The 19,205-nt window shown below is 39.1% G+C and overlaps 1 protein-coding gene across 9 annotated transcripts in view; it reads left to right on the top strand.

Annotated features, from left to right (window-relative positions):
- LOC126750882 (uncharacterized) overlaps positions 1 to 19,205 on the top strand; it is a 124,397-nt gene that overhangs the window by 92,044 nt on the left and 13,148 nt on the right. For 7 of the 9 annotated variants that reach the window (XM_050460652.1, XM_050460644.1, XM_050460647.1 and 4 more), the window contains 5 exons: positions 3,455 to 4,373; positions 8,242 to 8,448; positions 12,958 to 13,100; positions 13,268 to 13,421; positions 15,278 to 16,561. In XM_050460652.1, the coding sequence (XP_050316609.1) occupies positions 4,065 to 4,373; positions 8,242 to 8,448; positions 12,958 to 13,100; positions 13,268 to 13,421; positions 15,278 to 16,561 (2,097 nt within the window). In that variant the 5' untranslated portion in view covers positions 3,455 to 4,064. The remainder of the gene's footprint in view (positions 1 to 3,454; positions 4,374 to 8,241; positions 8,449 to 12,957; positions 13,101 to 13,267; positions 13,422 to 15,277; positions 16,562 to 19,205) is intronic. The other 2 variants (XM_050460653.1, XM_050460649.1) reach the window with 1 other exon arrangement.

The following is a 19,205-nucleotide window of genomic DNA, read 5'->3' as shown; positions in this document are numbered from 1 at the left end:
GTAATTATAAATGGTCACCCTAGTGAACATTCTTAAGTACATTTTCCGTATTTTAGATTAATATATTAGTTTAACTTTTTCAAAAATTTTTGACGGGTTCACCATAGTACATATTTTCCTAATAAAAACATTCATAAAGATCTCGATATTCCTATGACAAAGAAAGACGTAGATTCCAGCATAAAGAAATACGAAATTAAACTTCGGGAACATCCAAATCTGTTAGCTAATGGCTTGCAGGAATCATGTAATCAAACCCGCTGGAAAAGAAAAGATCTATCAGCCTTCTCAAGAACTATATCTCAGCAAAAATGCTCAACCACAAACTTAAGCTTCTTAAGTTTTGAATAGAACTCGGATTTTATCACTTATTGTTATTCTTAAAACAAGCTGATTCAATAAATAAAGAAATTTTTACAAAAAAACAAAAACAACTTTCCCAATATAATCTACGATGGGAACACCGAACTTCGATATGGTTGATATAAACCCTTTCTAAGTAACATACATATAAATCTTCCAGCGCAAATATAGTCAAAACATTAATTAAATTATTGAAAAATTATTGAAAACTGCGCATTCACACAATCGTGGGTGTGAGTGACTCACTGGCAACATATTCATGTAAAGTAGCACTGTTTTGTAAATGAAATTGTAAAAGAATTGCTGAATTGAAATGACCTCAGCGAGTGCTAAATAGAGAAACGTCATCATACCACCTTTATCTGCTCCTAACTCTCACTTAAAGCGTTAACGATAGTCGGCAATAAATTGGAAAGCCGTTAAAAGGGTCACATGCCATAAGTGCAGCTATTTTTACCATAAAATAAGTTTAGCGACCGTTAATTGATGGCAGCAATTAACGTAGTGTCAAAGAGACTACTCGCCACAAGTATTTTTCACACACACACACATACGCATATGTATATTCTCTAGTTATAAATCTTAGCTCACAATGTGTGTGTGTGTGTGCGTTTGGCAGAGATCCGCTTACCGCCATAAGTATGCAGAAAGATGCCATTTCGCACTTCAATTGCATTTCCAACATTTTATTTCACAATAATTCTCCATTCGCGACGCTGCTGCGGGTATATAACTGCCTGTTGCACTCAATAAAACTTCAAAGCCTCTTCAAATGCCTACAATAACAGTAATAATAATAATAAAACACTTGCACGCTTCGGTCAAGCCGTAGGCAATGATGAATTGCTCGCAGAAAAAAATGGAAAAGCACACACAAACAAAAACAAAACTCAACAATTATTCCACACCGACAATGCAACGCTGGCAATAAATGCGTGTGTGGTCACTCTTATTAGCTAATGCATTTATGCTGTCTCCCTTTGTTGTTGTTGTTGAAGTTGTGAAAAGATGCCGCCTCACAGTGGCGGACACATGTGTGTGTGCCACGCAATTATTATGACGCTTCGGCCAGCCCGCCACGCTCCCCACCAATGCGATGCGGGTCAAACTTATTAAGAAAACGAGCTGGCATTGTGCGGCATTCGGAGCGTTCACAGCGTAATTTGAGTAGCCACCCCACTACGCACAGTAAGAAATTACAATAAAATCAACGCCACCAATGACAGCCAGCAGTTCGGAATGGTCTCAGCCACCGATCCGTCGGCTGTCAATTGCAGCTTTGAAGTTTGCAAAGTCGCAAAATTATATAAATACAAAGTGCATTGAAAAGTCTCTGCTGCTTCAATGTGTGTATGTATGAGAGATGTTGCCGTCAGTGAAAATTGCAGATTGCCGCTTTCGCACAGCTATCTCTTACAAGACATTACGCGCAGTTGACATAAGCATACAAGTGTTTGCGTATTTGGAAACTTAGACGTCTCCCTGTACTGTGAACCTGAAGAGAATTTTTAACAGAAACGTAAAATGTTTTACTTATCGTATGAGATTATATATAAGAAAACTGAATTGAAATAAGATAGCTAAAAATGTCTTAGGAAATTTTCTTAGGGATAGAGTTTTATTTAAGAGTAAAATCGTAAGAAAATTGCATTTTTCGACCAGCGAAAGTATTTCCCTACAGGGTTTACGCCGCTCCTAACATCTTCATTTGGTCTCTCCACACAGTTTGTTGACTTCGAAATACTTAAGTTGTGCCCTGTTGTTACGAATACGTGTTTTGTGGTTATGTTGTTGTCATTGCTCGCTTGTTAAAAATGAATTTATGTTATTTCATCTTAATTAATTATTAATTGCTTGTTTCATAGCGGTATCTATATACCGCGTACTCATTTCAAAGCTATTGTTTTCACTGCGCACTCACACATACAACCATACATGCTGTGTGTAGTTTGCATGTATGGTTTGCATATGCATGTTTGTGTGAGTTCGCTTCTTTCACAAAGATTTCATGCAACAAAGTGGCCGTTCATTTGACTTCAAATTTTTATTCTATTATTTTTTTAATGTGCTCTCCCTACTCCTCCCCCTCCTTTAACTATAGCTGATCGCCGCCTTAAGTTGTGTTCTATGGAATTGGAAGCTTTGAAATTCGCCGACATTTCATAGCAATTGATGAAAGAGGTTAATTAACGCAATGGCTAGAATTTCAAATTTTTGCAGCAACGGAAACGATAAACAGAGGATAGTGATTTCAAATGTAAACTAGCTAAATATACTTTATCTTAAAATGGCCAACAAAAACTACAGTGTAAACATAATTATTTTTTCTAAAGTTTAATAAAAAACATTATTAAGGGGAAATCTATATATTGGGTAGTCGAAAAAGTCTTTCGTATCCTTAAAATTTTGTGAAAATTATGATTTAATTTACAGTCGTAACTTTTTTCACTTCCCCGAATTTAATATTTTCTTTCGCTATATGAAGCTTAAAATCTCAACTTTCCTACACTTTATGGTATGACACAATGTGATTGGTAGCACTGGAAATACACGACTGCAACTACAAAATACGAAAAGACTTTTTCGACTAACCAGTATAGACGCGATTTCCCAGCAAAAAGGGTCAAGTCATTAAAGTGTTTAAGCGCTAAAACACTTGCGAAACAACTATCGGTTATAAAAGCTTTCAAATGCCGAATATGTCAAACTAATTGCTGCCCACGTAAGTTGAGTTGCGCGCCATTGATCGGTACTAAGGCAACATTTTATTAGAAATTTGACACGCACTTATTTTCCTAGTGACTGGTGCTAACATATTTTTGCCGTTGTTTTTGTAAATGTATCATTTAGGGCTGTTTACGAGAGTCGCCCACGTCGAGTTGTTAGCGATGCTTTGTCTCGATTACGGGCAGCCGTTGTCTTCACAAAATTTGTAGGCGCATCAGCAAAGCTGACAGCAAACAACAAAGAAAAGAAGAAAAAACACATTTTTATTAATTATTGTGTTAGATTTAATTGAATGCGATTTGCAGCGCAGTTTGGAGCTGCTCATGTTTTAATAATATTTTCTTCAATTTTCTTATCATTCCAGATAAACGCTGAAAGTCGAACTTGCAGCGTGCACAAGCAATGCTGAGTTAATAAAACCACAACAACAAGACAATAACTCCAACTGCAGCTGAGCAAATAACGAAACGTGCATAACTCAAAGCGACAACAACAAAAACACCACAAGCGTGGGCAAATCAGTGGAAATAATCGAAAATCTGACACCTCCGGAACTGCGGAGAAAAATAAGCAGAAATAAATTAAAATCAAAACAAAATTATTCATAAGAAACCACGCGCCAAAGAGGAAGGGGAAATTATAACCAAAACAAGACACCCAACAACAACAAACAAGTGAGTCTTTTATCAACTTTGCATGAATGCGAAGAAACGATAAAAATACAGTTGATTGATTCTGAACGAAAAATATCCATATCAATTTGTGGAATTCATGTGAGCTTTGCACGCGCGTGATTTTTACGATGTTGCACATACTTGCGCTGGAAAACAAACAACGCATTTGAAGCCAAAAATATAAAATCAGAAAAGGCGGAAATCTAAAAAGAATTTATTAAGAAAATCTATTATCGCCACATACACACACACACACACACACTCGCACAGTGCTGAAAACTATTTTCAGCTGAACTTGAAATGCCTACAGAATGTGAGCGCACGATCGCCAACACGAGCCAGAACGTGCAACAGACGCAGCCACAGCCACAGAGAGAAGAGCAGCAGCAACAACAAGAGTACGCACAATTGCAAGGAGATCATTTGCAAGCAGAAGCAGAGGAAGAAGAAGCGGCAGCACAGCTTGAGTTTTATGACGACATGGAGGGCAAAGAGCTAAATGGCGGCAAGATGTCCATCTCCCAGACATCAACGACGTCCGCAGCGAACGGCCACAGCGGCAGCAATCAGGCGAATGGTGTTGGCAAGAAAACGGTAAATTGCATATATGTATGTACCTACATTCCAACATTAAAAAGTTGTAAATTTGTATATTCTTGCAACATGTTGCTACAGAGTATAATATTTTGTTCACTTAACGGTTGCATCTATAACCTAAACCTAATCGAGTTAGACATCGGATGACTGTATGTCTCTCCGTTCGTCCTTCCAATCGTCCATATTTGTTGTAAATTGAGTAAAAATTGAGATATTTAGATGAAACTTGACATGCGCGTTCCTTGGTACAAAACGCCATTAACCGAAAACCTATAGTGTACCATAACTAAGCCCTAAAAAATTTTAAACCCCATCTGATTCTTTCCCTTCCAGTGTACCACTCATGAAACAACTAATACAAGTAAAGTATGTATGTATATCGAAATAAAACTTTACACGAATATTGCCTTTATAGTGTGCCACCTAATGGTCAAAAATTGTCCTAATCCACTGGCACTGAATTTTTGGACGCCAGTATCTATAGTTGACCTTTGATCGAAAACATCGGTCAATGTGTGAGATATATAATTCAGGGATAACCCTTTTCTGACAATGGTATATCTGTAAAAATGCGTTGAATTGCGCTAATACTTCCCTTAGTCCCCATATATGCCTTAAATAAATATTTTCGAACTTCCGGGAGACTTTTTACCGCGTATAGCGCCCAACATGTGAGTTATCTTAATAAAATGGAGAAAGCGTGTTTTTCTTAAAACGATGCATATTATATGAATAAAATCGGAGGCAAACTCTCCCTAGACCCCATATTACTAACAGGCCTTATGTACTTGAAAGTATTGGCTTTAATCTTTGCAAGTTGCAAAAGTACGAAATATTCGGTTATGCCCGAGCTTAGTTATTCCTTACTTTTTATTTTTTGAATTATCACTGGGTTTTACCACAGTGCTTGGGGTTATTTAGATTTCTATATGTGAACTAGTTTTTCCGAAAAGATGTCATCTAACGTTCGAAAAAAAGTTTGATTTTTATTCCGTCAAATCGTAATGCCCCATTCTGTACTGGAACTATATCATCTTGACGGCCAGCATAACCTAACCTAACTTATGTCATCTTGAATCTTTGACATGCAAAAAAAATACAGAAATATAGTTTGGGTTCGGGTTTTCCAGAGTTGGGAGTTTTGCCAGCCGTTGATAATTTTGGTCAGAAGATTGACAGTATAAAAAGTAAAGAAACTTTCAATCAGTGTCTCGGCTCATGCAATAAAAATTAACTGTAATTTCCTACCATTCAAAATAAGAAAACTCTCAAGCTCAAACTTGTTTGAATAAACGACTTTTCTGTTGTAATGCCATTATCTTTAAATTTATATTTTACTTACTTTTTGCATTTTTCGTTAATAAAACTGACTTTATTTTAGTTGAGTAAGGTTCTTCTCTTACTTTCTCTCAATTTTATGAGTGCTTTTCAAATAAAATAATTTGCATAAATAAATCAGCCAAATGGAAATCACTTGACAAACACAAAGGCATAAAAATCACTGTCATTCAAATACACTGTTATTGACATTTAGTCAGTGCTTAGATATGTAAATGTGACGAAAAATCCAGTTTCTCTTAGGTCAATCAATTAAGAGCTCTTAGCAAAAATATTTTCCCACATTTAGGCACGTCCGGCTACTGCTTCTAATCGATCCGTAGACTTCACTGAACGATTTAAAAGTGATGCTGCAGCATTTTGATTTTTACCAAAACCTTGTCAATATATACATTTTGTGTTCCTTACACATACATACATATACACAAGTCTTTAACAGTTATGACAGATTATTGTGCGGCTTTCTTCGAGTCTATTGACTTCAAGAGATAATTAACAGATATTTAGCAAATTAGCGCTAATATTAAACGTTTGGCGAAGTGATATGAAAAGTACCGATCTTGCGGTCGCATTAAGTATCGTTCTCATTTAACTCCTTGCCTGTATTGACATCCGCACAATGTCGCTAGTTGCATTTCTTTCTTTTCGTTTGAGGAGCTCAAATTTCACTTGCGGTTGCAATTGCTAATGTTAATTAGAAATCTGTAGCTAATCTTTAAATCTATCAACCACAGCAAAGAACCACAAATATGACCAATTTAAGTCACTGAACATTTTTAGCAGTTGCCCGATGCCTTAGATAATGCAAAATCAATATTGTGCACAATCATCAAAATGCCTTTAGTCATTGTCCATGTATGTAAACATGTATATAAGCATGTTAGTAAAGGTGACACTCGTCCGCTTGTTATCGTCTGCTCTTCTTGAGCATCAATATCCGCTGGCAACGTTGCGTCGAGAAGACAGCATTGCTTTGAAGCAGCGCATGCTGAGCAGGAAAGAAGCACTTCAAAAGTCAATAAACCACATTAAAACGGCACATTGAGACGCCCTCACAGAGTAAACCGGCCGACAGACTTGCCGCAGAAATTCACCAACCTACACATGTGTATGTGTGTAACATTTCCGCTGTTAATATGTCCCCAATAGGAAAATCAGCTCCATTTTAAAAATGTTTTTCATTTTATAATAAATTCGAAAATCTCTGCCGACGTCGAGACTAAGAATATACATGTTGGACCGATATTTTTATCACATTTATTAACATAATCTTGGCTTGAACTCTCTGGCAATATAAAGTTTAATCCTTTACTGGGTCACGGTTATATTACAATTTCTGTTTTTGTTATCAACAACTTGTATGATGAGCTTTCCTCAGAATCAAAATCGAATCTAACGCCGATTGAAATCTATTGTTTCTCACCTCTGCGTTCTTGAATCACTACCCAACAAATCGTTCGATATCTAAGACCTCTCAACATTTGTTTTGCTAGACTGGACGTTTGCAGGATATTGCACGTTTCAATCTTCACATTGAGATCCCTAAAAGCGAAATACCCAATGAGAATAATACTAATTTACTTTTGGAAAAAGCAGGTTCAAATGCCTATTAGAGCACAGAAATATACATTCTGCCGTTTTTACCGGTATTACCGTTATTACCATAATTGCACTACGCAATTCTCTTTACTACGCTTTTTGTTCAGTCAATTAACCATATACTATTGCACACCTAGCATCTACGTCGAAACGCATGACAAATCGGAGGAAGGCAATTTGAAAAGGGGTGGCACATTATAGAAAATGTATGGACTTAAAAAGTGGGGTGAACATTTCTTTTATTGGACATTAACACTCAAGAGCCCATCGAAGGGTTAAAGCTCATCCACACATACTTATGACACGTCATCTGAAGCAGATAAAACACCAACTAACCCGTCAGCTAAATGTGAAACACCCTCTTGTCAATCAGGCGTTAAAAACCCCCACTAACACATATTATAACAGTAAATTGCCGACAATACTGAATACACGGGTCAAAGTGCACTTGAAGGTAACAAGAGGCCAAGCGGTTGCACTGAAGTGGAAGGTGAGTGAAGTGATGTCGGAAACAAATGAAATTTCCACACATTTCCAAGCGGATTAAAAAATAATAAACGAAAAATAACAAAATAAATATGGAAAGACAATAAAGCAATAAGCAGACACGCGTCAGACCCTACAACACGTTCCGCCAATAAAAAATGCAAATCACCCTGGAGAAAATGCCGCAGCACCTACGTGCTAAGCTTGCCACATACATACAAAGCCATTTTCATGAACAGCTATACCACGCCACTACTGGCCAGTCGGCGCTAGGCGCACCTCCAACGAGGCTAGACTATAGAATTAACACTGCGATGCAAATGCAAAATATTCTAGGCTAATTACACATACACAGTTGCCCATTAACATTTCAATTTTATTTATTCACAGATTTTTTTTTTTTTTTGAAAAAAATATGTCCACAGAATATATTTGTATCTTTTTACATATTCTACAGTCCATAATATCGCCGGATCCCACTTCATATGTGACCAAGGCGCGCGTCACACGTCCCACACCGCCGCCACCGTCCTACAACCCGATGCAATTTGTACAGATCAAACCATGCAATCTCTACCAAACCGCACAGGAGCAGCTCAAGAAGGCTGAAGAAGTGAAAAAGATCAAGGAGATTAAAAAAGAAGAACCCGAGGATTGGCAAAACGTAAGTAGACACTTTCGTATCCTTCATTTGGAAAATACGAATACAGAATTAGTTACATAAATAGGAAGATTGTTACTAAGTTCGGAGACAAATCCCCTTAGGTTGGGTTAAGGTGGAGTATCAGTTGAAAAGCTGACTGACAATTATGAGAAATAGAAATATGATTAAAACTGATATACAAATTATTAGCTGGCACCGGCAAACAAATTGGAAATGACGGTACTTGAAGGAATTGCCGATTTGCAAATTTTGGCTTTCATCATGATTGTGGCTCATTTGGTGTACAATATTCAAAATTTGCCATATAATCGGAAAAGGTCTGAATTCATTCATACTTGTTTGAAAAATGGACGACGGCCTGAATGATGAAGGCGCTGAGTTACTAGTTTAGGTGTTCTTTAGAAGATGAAATTCAAATCTGCTCAGTAAACTCTTTTAAAAACCAAACAAACTTAATCTCTATCCTCAGCAGCGATTTTGAGGTTTGTAACTATATTCGACCGATAACAACGTTTCTTAACACAAATAAGGCTTGACCTTATGGCCTCTCGGAAGTATGTAGAATCCTCTCAAATACTTATTTCCTTTAAACCACCAAACGACTTCCTTCTGTGCTTCGGTTATAGATATTATAAAGCTGATAAAAAAATGTTTCAGTGCATAAAGTTTGATAAAAAAATTCCAAATTCTTTTATACTTATAGTATTAATAAATAAATAAATATGTACCATTTTGGTCGGCCGCTTTTTGCCATTTTTCTGCTAGAAGCATTATTCCATCAGTGTAAATCGAAATTTCCAAATTTCTTAATTTTTTCACTCATTTGTGAACAGTTGTAACTGTTTTTTTTTCAACTTTACCGAATTTAATTTTTTTGGATGAAACTTGAAGCTTAAAATCTCGCCTTTCCAACACTATATAGTATGACACAATGTGATTGGTTCACTCGAGATATGCGACTGCAACGACATCTATTGATAAAATACGAAAAGATATTCTGTTCTAATTGCTATTGCCTAATCGTTTAGAAACTACTCGTAATCGAACTGATCGACTCGTTGCTGCTTTCTTACTTTTCGTCAATCAACATAGTCAACTCTATAATTTCCTGTCGAAAAAATCAAAATTCAAAATTTTCACGAATACTGTTTACAACCAAATTTGTTGTTTTGAACGCAATAAAATTTCGCATGCGATTTTGTGGGTTCAGTGTGTGCGCCAAAACCAAAATAAATGTGTGATTGTGTGTATTTGTAGTAAGAATGAATTTATAAAGAAGGAAATAAAATGGCAACAGCAACTAATTTTTAATGCTCACGAATTACGGTGTTTACGATCAAACTAAATTTGGGTGTGTATAATTTGAAATTCGCCAACGAAAATCGCATTCGTCTATGGACGCGTTTTGAAATGTTTTTGTGTTTCGACGTGTATTCGTATTGTGTAATTACATGCCGCTCTGCATTTGAACTATTTTTCCTTTTTTTCTATATTTTCTGTATCTGTTTTAGGCAAAGTTAGATAAATAATGCTAATAAAAATTGAAAGGCAGCCGACGGAGGCAGCCCAAGCCCAGCGAAATCATAAGCGCGAATCGTGACAAATTTTCGAAAACAGCAGACAAATACGCACAGAACGACGATAAAAGACGGCAATTTGTACGAGTGTTGAGCGTGCGAGCATTTGCTCTTGTTTATCAACGTCATTTCGGTCTCCGTCATTGGCACATTTGCGCTAAACGCGTCCAGGCAAAACGCTTTGAATGCGAACGGCATTTAGTGGCATTTGAACAGCTGTTATCGCTTTATCGAAATTCGGTCTATTCTCCACTCGCGCACCAACAATTATTCAACACTGGCGCTTGCGCTTGCGCCGTTTGCTGTGAGCGTTGCATGTTGCAGCCTGAAAAATTCCGCTCAGGTATCAAAAGCTCGTCAACGCTCGTAATTTGTCACTCGGTCCAGTTAAAATGCTCCGGACTTTCGTACACATGCTTAAAGTTTACGAATGCGTGTGTGTGTGTGTTGGCTTTTGTGCTTGTAACATTTTTCACTGGGGCGTGGTTAACATACTGGCACAGACATTTCTATGCTGCCAATATCAATTGCAATTGCCTTTGTTTTTGTTTGCTCATATATATATGTTTGCGCATATTGCAGTTATGCAACTTTGCCACACAGTACTTGCGCCGAACGTGGTGAATGCAAATTTTTACCAAATCACACACACATACTTAAGTAAATGTGCACTACAATTGCGCAAAGTACCGAGCTGTTTATTTAGTAGTCAAACTTCGCGCCATTTGAGTTTTGTAATTACTTTCTTTTTTTGGCTGACTTCGGCAGTTGTCACCTCTAGTGATTATTTAATCCAGTTTTTTGCATCTTTTGCTTTTTTACTTAAATGTCCGCGTTAACATGCGCAACATTTACAAGACAATTTCAAAAAAGCAACAAATTAATGGCAACATTGTTTTTGTAGTTTTACAGTAGCGACAATAATGACAATCTCATTAGCCGTACATATTACATAAGTACATTCATACATATTTATGTATGCGCATCCATTTAAGGTAAGACTTACGCAATTGCCGTTATTAGGCAGGCCCAGCGTCACTCTGTGTTGTCATCATTTATTTTCATAGTGTAATAAAGCAATTGTTTGGTTTCGCGCTTCATTTATTTTCACATCGATAAACAAGCGTCTACAAATGCCTTATCAAGGTCTGAATCTTGCTAGAGAAATCGACGGAGTAAGGAGTCTTATAGATCGCTTGACCTAAACTACACCTCAAATGGATTCGTTCATACTTAGGGAACGGCGTATCGACTAACCAATAGCGTAACCAAAAAGAGAAAGTAAGAGATCCTTCAGAGAAGCTTCACCGTTAGCTAGAACGAACATTGCGCCGTAATCAAACTGTTGTCTTAAGAGCGATCTTACTTCGATAAGCAAACCTCCGATTGTATTTATGTTAAGAGAAAGCTTCGATTATCCCTTTGAAAGCGACTTACAATTAAAATGCTCCATTCTTCGTAGAAGAAGCGCCTATCCGTGAAGTAACACAAAGCACAGTGATTCTTTTTATTTCGTACAGTATATACATTATGGCCAGATCCATAACAATCTATGTATTATACACCGCTGGGTATTGGACCAAACTAATCCTTTTCCAGAGATTGACTTCTCTAAAAAAGTAGCTTTTCCGTTTTTTAATGTTAGCATCCAAATTGAAAAAATTTGCAGTATGTTTGTTCCTTAAAAGTAAAATTAGAGACATCACCCATATTTCGGTCAAGTATATACTAAAAGGTTAAAGTTGAATCTTTGAAGGAAATAAAAATTTTATGTATCAAAAAACCTTCATTTAATTTTCAAATTTTTATCATAATTCTGTCTCAATTCTGATTTTTCTAAATTTTCTTCTGCTCGACCGAATTACTTTCCCTTCGACCGACAACAATTGACCTATTCAAGTATTTAAAGTACAAGTCATTTGCTTATGAATTTCAGTTTCTTTTCGTTTAACGAGTGCATATTGTTCACGAAACCCATCAAATCTGTTATAATTGATTATTGAATATTTGAGTAACACCAATTGAAAGTCATTCTCGCCTTCCGATACTCTCTTATCGCTTGATTATTATAATTTTCACGATTTTTTCACCGACCGTCTCCTCATTCCACTTTTCTGCCTGTAATCACACGTTTCGGAGCTACTGTTTAGGTAGTAGTTATGCGTGTGAAAATCAATTAATACGCGCCCGCCATTGTTTGTTCGATTGGTCAATTGGCCCAGTGAGGCTTTGACATGCTGAGTCGGCTAACTCGACTAGCTTGGCTTACCCAATAAGTGAGACGAAGTAAATGCATGTGTATGTATGTATGAGTGTACGTTTGTTCAAAACGGCTACATGTCTGACTTGAGTAAACTGTTTGATTTGGCCAGCTCATGGGAAAGGAAGTCGTTATCGGCCAAATCGTTGCAAGCACACTTAGTGTCGTTGCATAAGTCTTCTGCAGTTTTTTTTACTAATTTTTCATTGCGTACGTGTTGTTGTATCAAAGTACTTATGCTTTTTTATGTATATTTCTTTATTCAGCGTTTGTCATTACGAGCTTGTAGTTGTTTGTCTTTAGTGAAAGTTCCTAGGTTTTGGGCTGAATTTTGCATTGGTGCAGAGCGCATTGTTGATAGCGATCCTATCGAGCGCCAGTGATATAAAAGTATATTCCAGGGAGACACTACATTGACATTATCTAAATTTTGTATTCGAACAAATTTGTCAATAAAGATTTTTTTTGTGAGGCTTCAGTAAGTGCTTATCCTAGAAGAAAAACCAATGCAAAAATATTATTGGTGTCCATCTTTTGAAAGCGAGCTTCAAAAGGATTAAGCAACAGAAAAAATCGGTTATTTTTCTAGAGATAAACTCTATTAGAATTCAATTAAAGCGTGAATTTCTTTTAACAAAAATTATAAATTTTGCTTTGCTTTTGAACTTTCAGAATTTGGACAATTGGAAATCGTCGCGTAGAAAACGTGTCGAACACATCATCGATCGAGTTGTGGAAGTGAAAAAACTCGAATTGGAAGAACACGACCGGACGCGAAGAAAATCGAAGACATTCTCCGAAATGATCGAAGAAAGGTGAGAAATATTGAAGCAAAGAAGAATATACATAAGTAATTATATGGCTTGTCGCCAAAAATTTACTTTAAACATATATATTCCATGCAGAGTCTTTTAGAAAACTGTTTCAGAATTATTGTTATTTGCTCATAATACATCCAACAACAAATGCCATATTATTACAGAGGTGAACGTGGTGGACGCGGTCGCGCAAAATTGGCCTCGTTAGCCGTTTACAATGAAGACGAATCGAACGACCTGAGCGACCTTGGCATTGGCACCAGCAGTGCCAGCGGCAAGAGCAGCCAATCGGAGGATTACGACAACAACAGTGTACTGGTAAGTTTTTGAAAAATTAAAATGAAACTAGCATAGGAACACATTCTGCCAAATTTCAAGTGACGAATACTCAATCTAATGGACCATGCGCGAATGAGATGCAAATCTGGAACATATCAAAGCATCAATAAAAGTATTTGATTCACAAGAATAGTTCGACGTGTTTTTTTTGTTTTCTATTTCTAGTTTGCACTTTTTTGCCAAGCAGGCATTTTGAATTTTAAAGTTTCTGCTTTCGTGATTTTTTCTCTTCTAAACTTATCATGGAGCATTCTCACTGCTTTAACAATGAACTTGCAATTAGGTCAGTGTTGAAAAAGCATTAATTATCATTATTTCACACATATTTTGTAGCACATACACATACACAGCTGAAGATAAAGCGGAAGTTACGCGCAAACTTAAATTAGCCGCAGCTTTGTTTGTCCAACAGTGCCAGAGACTCATTAGCAAATCGTTAATTTTTCTGCTTCTCCGGCTTCTTGTTATAGTAGTCGCTAACTGCTCGTCTAACTTTACAATCACAACTGCCTAATTTTAGCAGACATTTTGCACAAATGTTTCCCCAGAGCCGCTAACGGGGGGAAGCTTCCATTGCACTTTTATGGCGTTCACTTTGAGCACAGTTAGCCGCTACATGTTAAATTCAAAAGTTCGGTTAAGCTTCTAGAATAGTATTTCGAGCAACTTGAATCTTCTCAATATAAACCTAAGCGTCGGCGCTAAAAATTATAATTATTATTATGGATAGGAATATTAGACGAACCGAGAGCGTCAGGACTTTACCTGCAGAAATAGAAGTTAAACCACTAGTCCATCGCAGCAATGTTTTCGAAATCCATATCTGTTGATTACCTTCCAAATGTTAATACTTTTCCGGGTCTATACATTCAGCGTCTTACAGGGCTCAGGGCTTGCGACTCTAAACAAAATCAAACTAAAAATGTTGATAAACAATAGCTGATATCAAAAGTCAAACACAACGAAACTGAATCAGTCACAATATTCTTAAGCAATATCACCCCTGTCAAACAAATAAATACCAATAAAAGTATAAGGCATTGCGACAGCAGATAGATCAATTGAAATCAAAACGAAAGCGTAAAATCAATTAAATTGCTGAAACATATCAGAACGTTTTGTTTCTCCAATTCTTTGGTATACCCAGTCCTTTTCGCTGGGTTTTTCATTACCAAATATTGTGTACTCATGTTTTGTTCGAAATTCGTTACGCTGCGAGCGTGTGTGAGTGTGTCCGTGGACATAAATACACTTGTAATGCGCTTGCTGAACATTTGTTCTGTTTGATCTTTTGTTCTTCGTAACAGTTGAGAGCGTGTCGATCAGCTTAACAATCGTATACGCTGTGAGCACGTTCTACATGACAATGTTGACAGCAGTTGTAGCACTCATACAACAACTACAGCAAACAGATGAATTTAGGAATTTCGTAAATACTTGTGGTGAGAAGCTTTAAAGAAGCACAGAAAAGAATTTAACGGTCACCGCTTGTCAATGGATGTCAGGGTCACAGCTTGACTCCCCAGATGCTCCAATATAAGTCCCCTCAGCTTGCTTGTTTTGAAAAACTTATACTTTTCTATTCAAACGTTATCAGACTTCACGACGGATTAAAATCTTTCGATCGTGCAATTAATCACGTGAAGTACCTGCCGTGAAAGGTAAGGCCATAAAGAGTATCGCCCTCTGCATTTGATGGATACTGCAGAAAGTATAGATTTTTAACAAAAAGCAAGCAAAAAAGCCTTGGTCATTGCCTTCTCAGACGACATGATACACTTATGTTTTCTTTAAAGTCGACTAAATCTTTACTTATATTATATTTTCATCCGCAGAGTGACAACGCCGAACTCGACAAAGCCATATTTGAGAACAACCAAAAACCTAGTGGCATCCCCGCGCGTGAATACATCTCCTCCCCAGGCTACGATACCTCCTCCAGCACTGCGCCCGGCAGCTCTCCCGATCCATGCGAATACACTTATGAGGGCGCCATTCAAGACTATAAGCAACGCGTCTCGCGCGCCAGCGGCGGCAGTGCTTTAGCCAATTTTAAGCTCAATAATGCCAACACAAATCCGGCGTTAATTTCCAAAAACAACTCCTCGAAAGAAAATACCCCAGACTGCAGCAATACAGTACCGAGCGATACTTATCCCACACGACGCGGCAGTAAAATTGAGGATCGCCTAATCGGCTTCGAAGTTACTTCGCCCAGTGATAGTCAAGAGGGTTTGGAGAAGAAAGTGGATGTACCAAAAATCGATATTTCGAAGCGTAAAGAGATTTTCGAGAATCAAAATGCCAATTCAGAACCAAAGTCGCTGGTGGGTAATGGTGGCGCTGGCAGCGTAGCTGTGCCACGCGTTACACTGCGCGATCGCTTCAAGTTGGACGAAAGTGTGTCTAATAATAATGGCGAAGTACACGACTCCACATTGAAGCGTGAAGTTAAACGCCTATCAGGCGACATCACGAGCATACGATCGCGTATGCAAAGCTTAGAGCAACAACAAAATTTAGTCAATTCAACGAATGGCGGCAGCGCCGGTAAGGTACCCAGCGCAAAGTTAGTCGATATACCAGTGCCACCATTGAAGGATCGTCTGTCTAGTTTACAGAATGCCGTAACCAAAGAAGAAGTGAAAAAGGCGCCGGTAGCACTTGTCGACGCCCGCCAACTGGAGATAATGAAGAACGAGGAGGAAGAGCGTCGCATGAAACTTATTGAGAATGAGAAGAAAGCCGTGCTGGAGGTAAGCATTAAGGAGGAGGAAGAAGTAGGTGCGCCCGTATCCCAACCTACGATGCCACAACAAGTTGTGGTTAAAGTCGATGCGCCCGAGGAGGATGTCGATCGTGACGACAGCGGTATTCACACCGCCGATGGCGAAATCGAAGCCACGGAAATCTCCGAGCAGGAAGAACAACTAAATGCGGCTATTGCAGCGCTGGCACTGGAAGAACAGCAACTAACCGAAGCAGCTAATGCAGTGAACCAAATAGAAGCGGAGTTTGCCGAACTGTCCACCAGCGCAGTGAACGCCATCGCCAGCAGCCTGAACACAGTGTCCACCAAAAAAACAACTAACGAACAGCCATGCGAAATGGAATTTAGTGTAAGTTCTACTAACAAATCATTGCTTGACCCCACCATATCCAGTAGTGTTAAAAGTAGTTTTGAAAATACTATTGATAATGGTAATCGTAGTTTTGGTGAACAATTAGCTAATATTGAAAAAGAACAGCAGAAAATAAACAACCTAATTTATTCTAAAGCTGAACAGGAGGTGTCGGGTAACACTTTAACAGTTGCTACGCCTTCTACTTTGCAAAGAAAGCCTTCGAATGAGATGGTCCACGCGCGCAATCTGCTGCGTATGTTCAAAGAGACATTTAAGAGCGACATTGAATTAGACGAGGCAGAAGAGCATGAAGTGAAGCCAATCTCAGAGTGTAACGGTGCCATACCTAAAGTTCGACCACCCACAGAAATTGAAGCCCCACTTTCACCAAAACCGATGCATATTTCAAAGTCAATCGATCGTGTACAAACGCCCACCGCATTCGCTGTGGACGACGATACTCCAATTAGCACACAAATATTTCAGTCTTCAACCATGTCCCCTTCAATTGTGTCACCACATTCTCCTTTTCCCTTCACCCACGGCACTTCGCCGATCACTATACCGCAAACACCACCATCTCCGTCAGCAGTACGCGCACCAACACCCCCACCACGTTCATCACCGAGCGTGCTTATGTCTAACGGTTTCTCCATGATACCGCGTGCTGTTAATCCAATTGGCAAGCCACCCATGTCACCCAAGTCGGTCCGTTACAATGTCATGAGTCCCGTTAACAGTCCACCTCCCGTACGCAAATCACCCGACGATAGTCCGTTCAGCATCAACGGTCGTGTTGAGATATTCAATTCGAAGAATATGAGCACCAACCCAACCGGGAAACCGCCAACGCCAACAATGCCGGCAAAAAAATCATATGTGCCACATTTTGGTGCAACAACGACAACGCCAACATCACCACTACTCGGTCGATCGCCCTCGCCCATGAATGTTACGCATTATAACGGTATTGAGTTTCCTAAGCAACAACATCGGCAACAGTCCCATTCAACAGTGACCGCATTGCCCGGGACCGGTGAAGCGATGCCAGTTTCTAATCAAATAATGCAAACAACAGCTGCGTCAAATGAGATGAAATCAATGCCAAGCGCGCATGCAGTCAATGAACCTTCACATGAAGTCCGACAACCAGATGTGACAACTGTGCCATATAAACCACAACAACAGCAACAAAATCACACTGAAATTGTTATGTGTGCACCGCCAGTAACCATCTTGAATCCGGATGAGCTGCCGAAACCCAACACCGTTAAAGCACTTTCCAATTGCTTCTCACAAGACGTGGCATCTAATCAGCAAGTCGGTAAGACGACACCACCAGTCCCCGGACCGAAGCCTTTGCCACGCAGTCGCATACCGCAAACGCCACCACAGTCGCCTACGCCAGCAAAAAGAAGTTTCTTCAACTCATCCGCAAGCATGGAAACTACTGCTGTGGTTAAAGAGACTACAACAAAAACAAATAGTAAATTAGAGCAGGAACCGCAAGTCAAAGCGGTGATAACAGCCGAGTTAACTCCAACATCGCCTAGTGCAGATGAATTAAAGAAACTTTCTATTATCTCCGAAACATCAACTGTCTCAAGTGACTCCACCGCTTACACAGGCCCTTTCGAAACCACAGCCCAGATACACACACCCCCAGTTGAGACTGAGAAAAGCAAAGAGTTGAACCGCTCCTTTCTCAAACCCCTACCGCTTGTGCGCAACCCACCAGGCTCCGAAAATAAGTCAGCAACAGCAGCTGTGCGTTCTACTGGTGATCCTTTGAAACCAAATGACTCATTAACACCCATTATTACAATGCCTTCTGAAATTCCTCCACTGGTACCATGCAAACCAAATGTCTCTACACTCTTTAAGCTGGCCACACCACCGGCATCACCACATTCACCGCTCTCGCCCACTGATGTGGCACTATGCAGTAACTTCCTGGACTCTTTTGAGCCCACAAACTCATTCTTGCCCACAAGGCAGAAAACGGTTGATGAGTCGCCATGTGACAAGCTTGACGTGAATGATTTGCCCCCTAGCAAGCGTCCTCCTTGCACATTCTACTCTGACGTCACTCCGAAAAAGGTACGCGAATGTGATGACTCTGGAAAACCAGTTGAGATTGTGCTCAAGTCAAAGACCCCGCAGACTCAACGGCAACATACGGTAGAGGAAAAAATCTGTAAAAAGATTGACATAAATGATCTACCGTCTTACGACCAGGTACCATTAACAGGCTACGATGAAGTCACCGCTGAACAAGTACGTCATTGTGACGGTCTCTTAGCAAAACCGACAAAACAACGTAGCCCGCCCGGTACACCAACATCTGGCAACAGTATAGCAACCACGCCGGACACACCCGACACAGTAAAGAACATAACAATAACTCCAAATATGTTTGCTGCCACTGCAAATAGCTCGAAATCAAATAATTCGCATCCCAGCTCTAAACCGAACTCGCCAATAATGGTGGCGAGGGCCGCGCACTCTCGTGCGTTGATTGAAACGTGCGAACGTATCATCGCCGAAGAACGTCTGCACAGTAGCCACCTAAAATCGGCATTACCAGTTGGCGCTAGTAGCAAAAACAATGGCACACCCATTTTACAGCGAAAGTCCA

This window comes from Bactrocera neohumeralis, chromosome 2 (genome assembly GCF_024586455.1).
Source record: "Bactrocera neohumeralis isolate Rockhampton chromosome 2, APGP_CSIRO_Bneo_wtdbg2-racon-allhic-juicebox.fasta_v2, whole genome shotgun sequence".
NCBI lineage: Eukaryota > Metazoa > Arthropoda > Insecta > Diptera > Tephritidae > Bactrocera > Bactrocera neohumeralis.
This window is presented reverse-complemented; position numbering and strand designations above follow the sequence as displayed.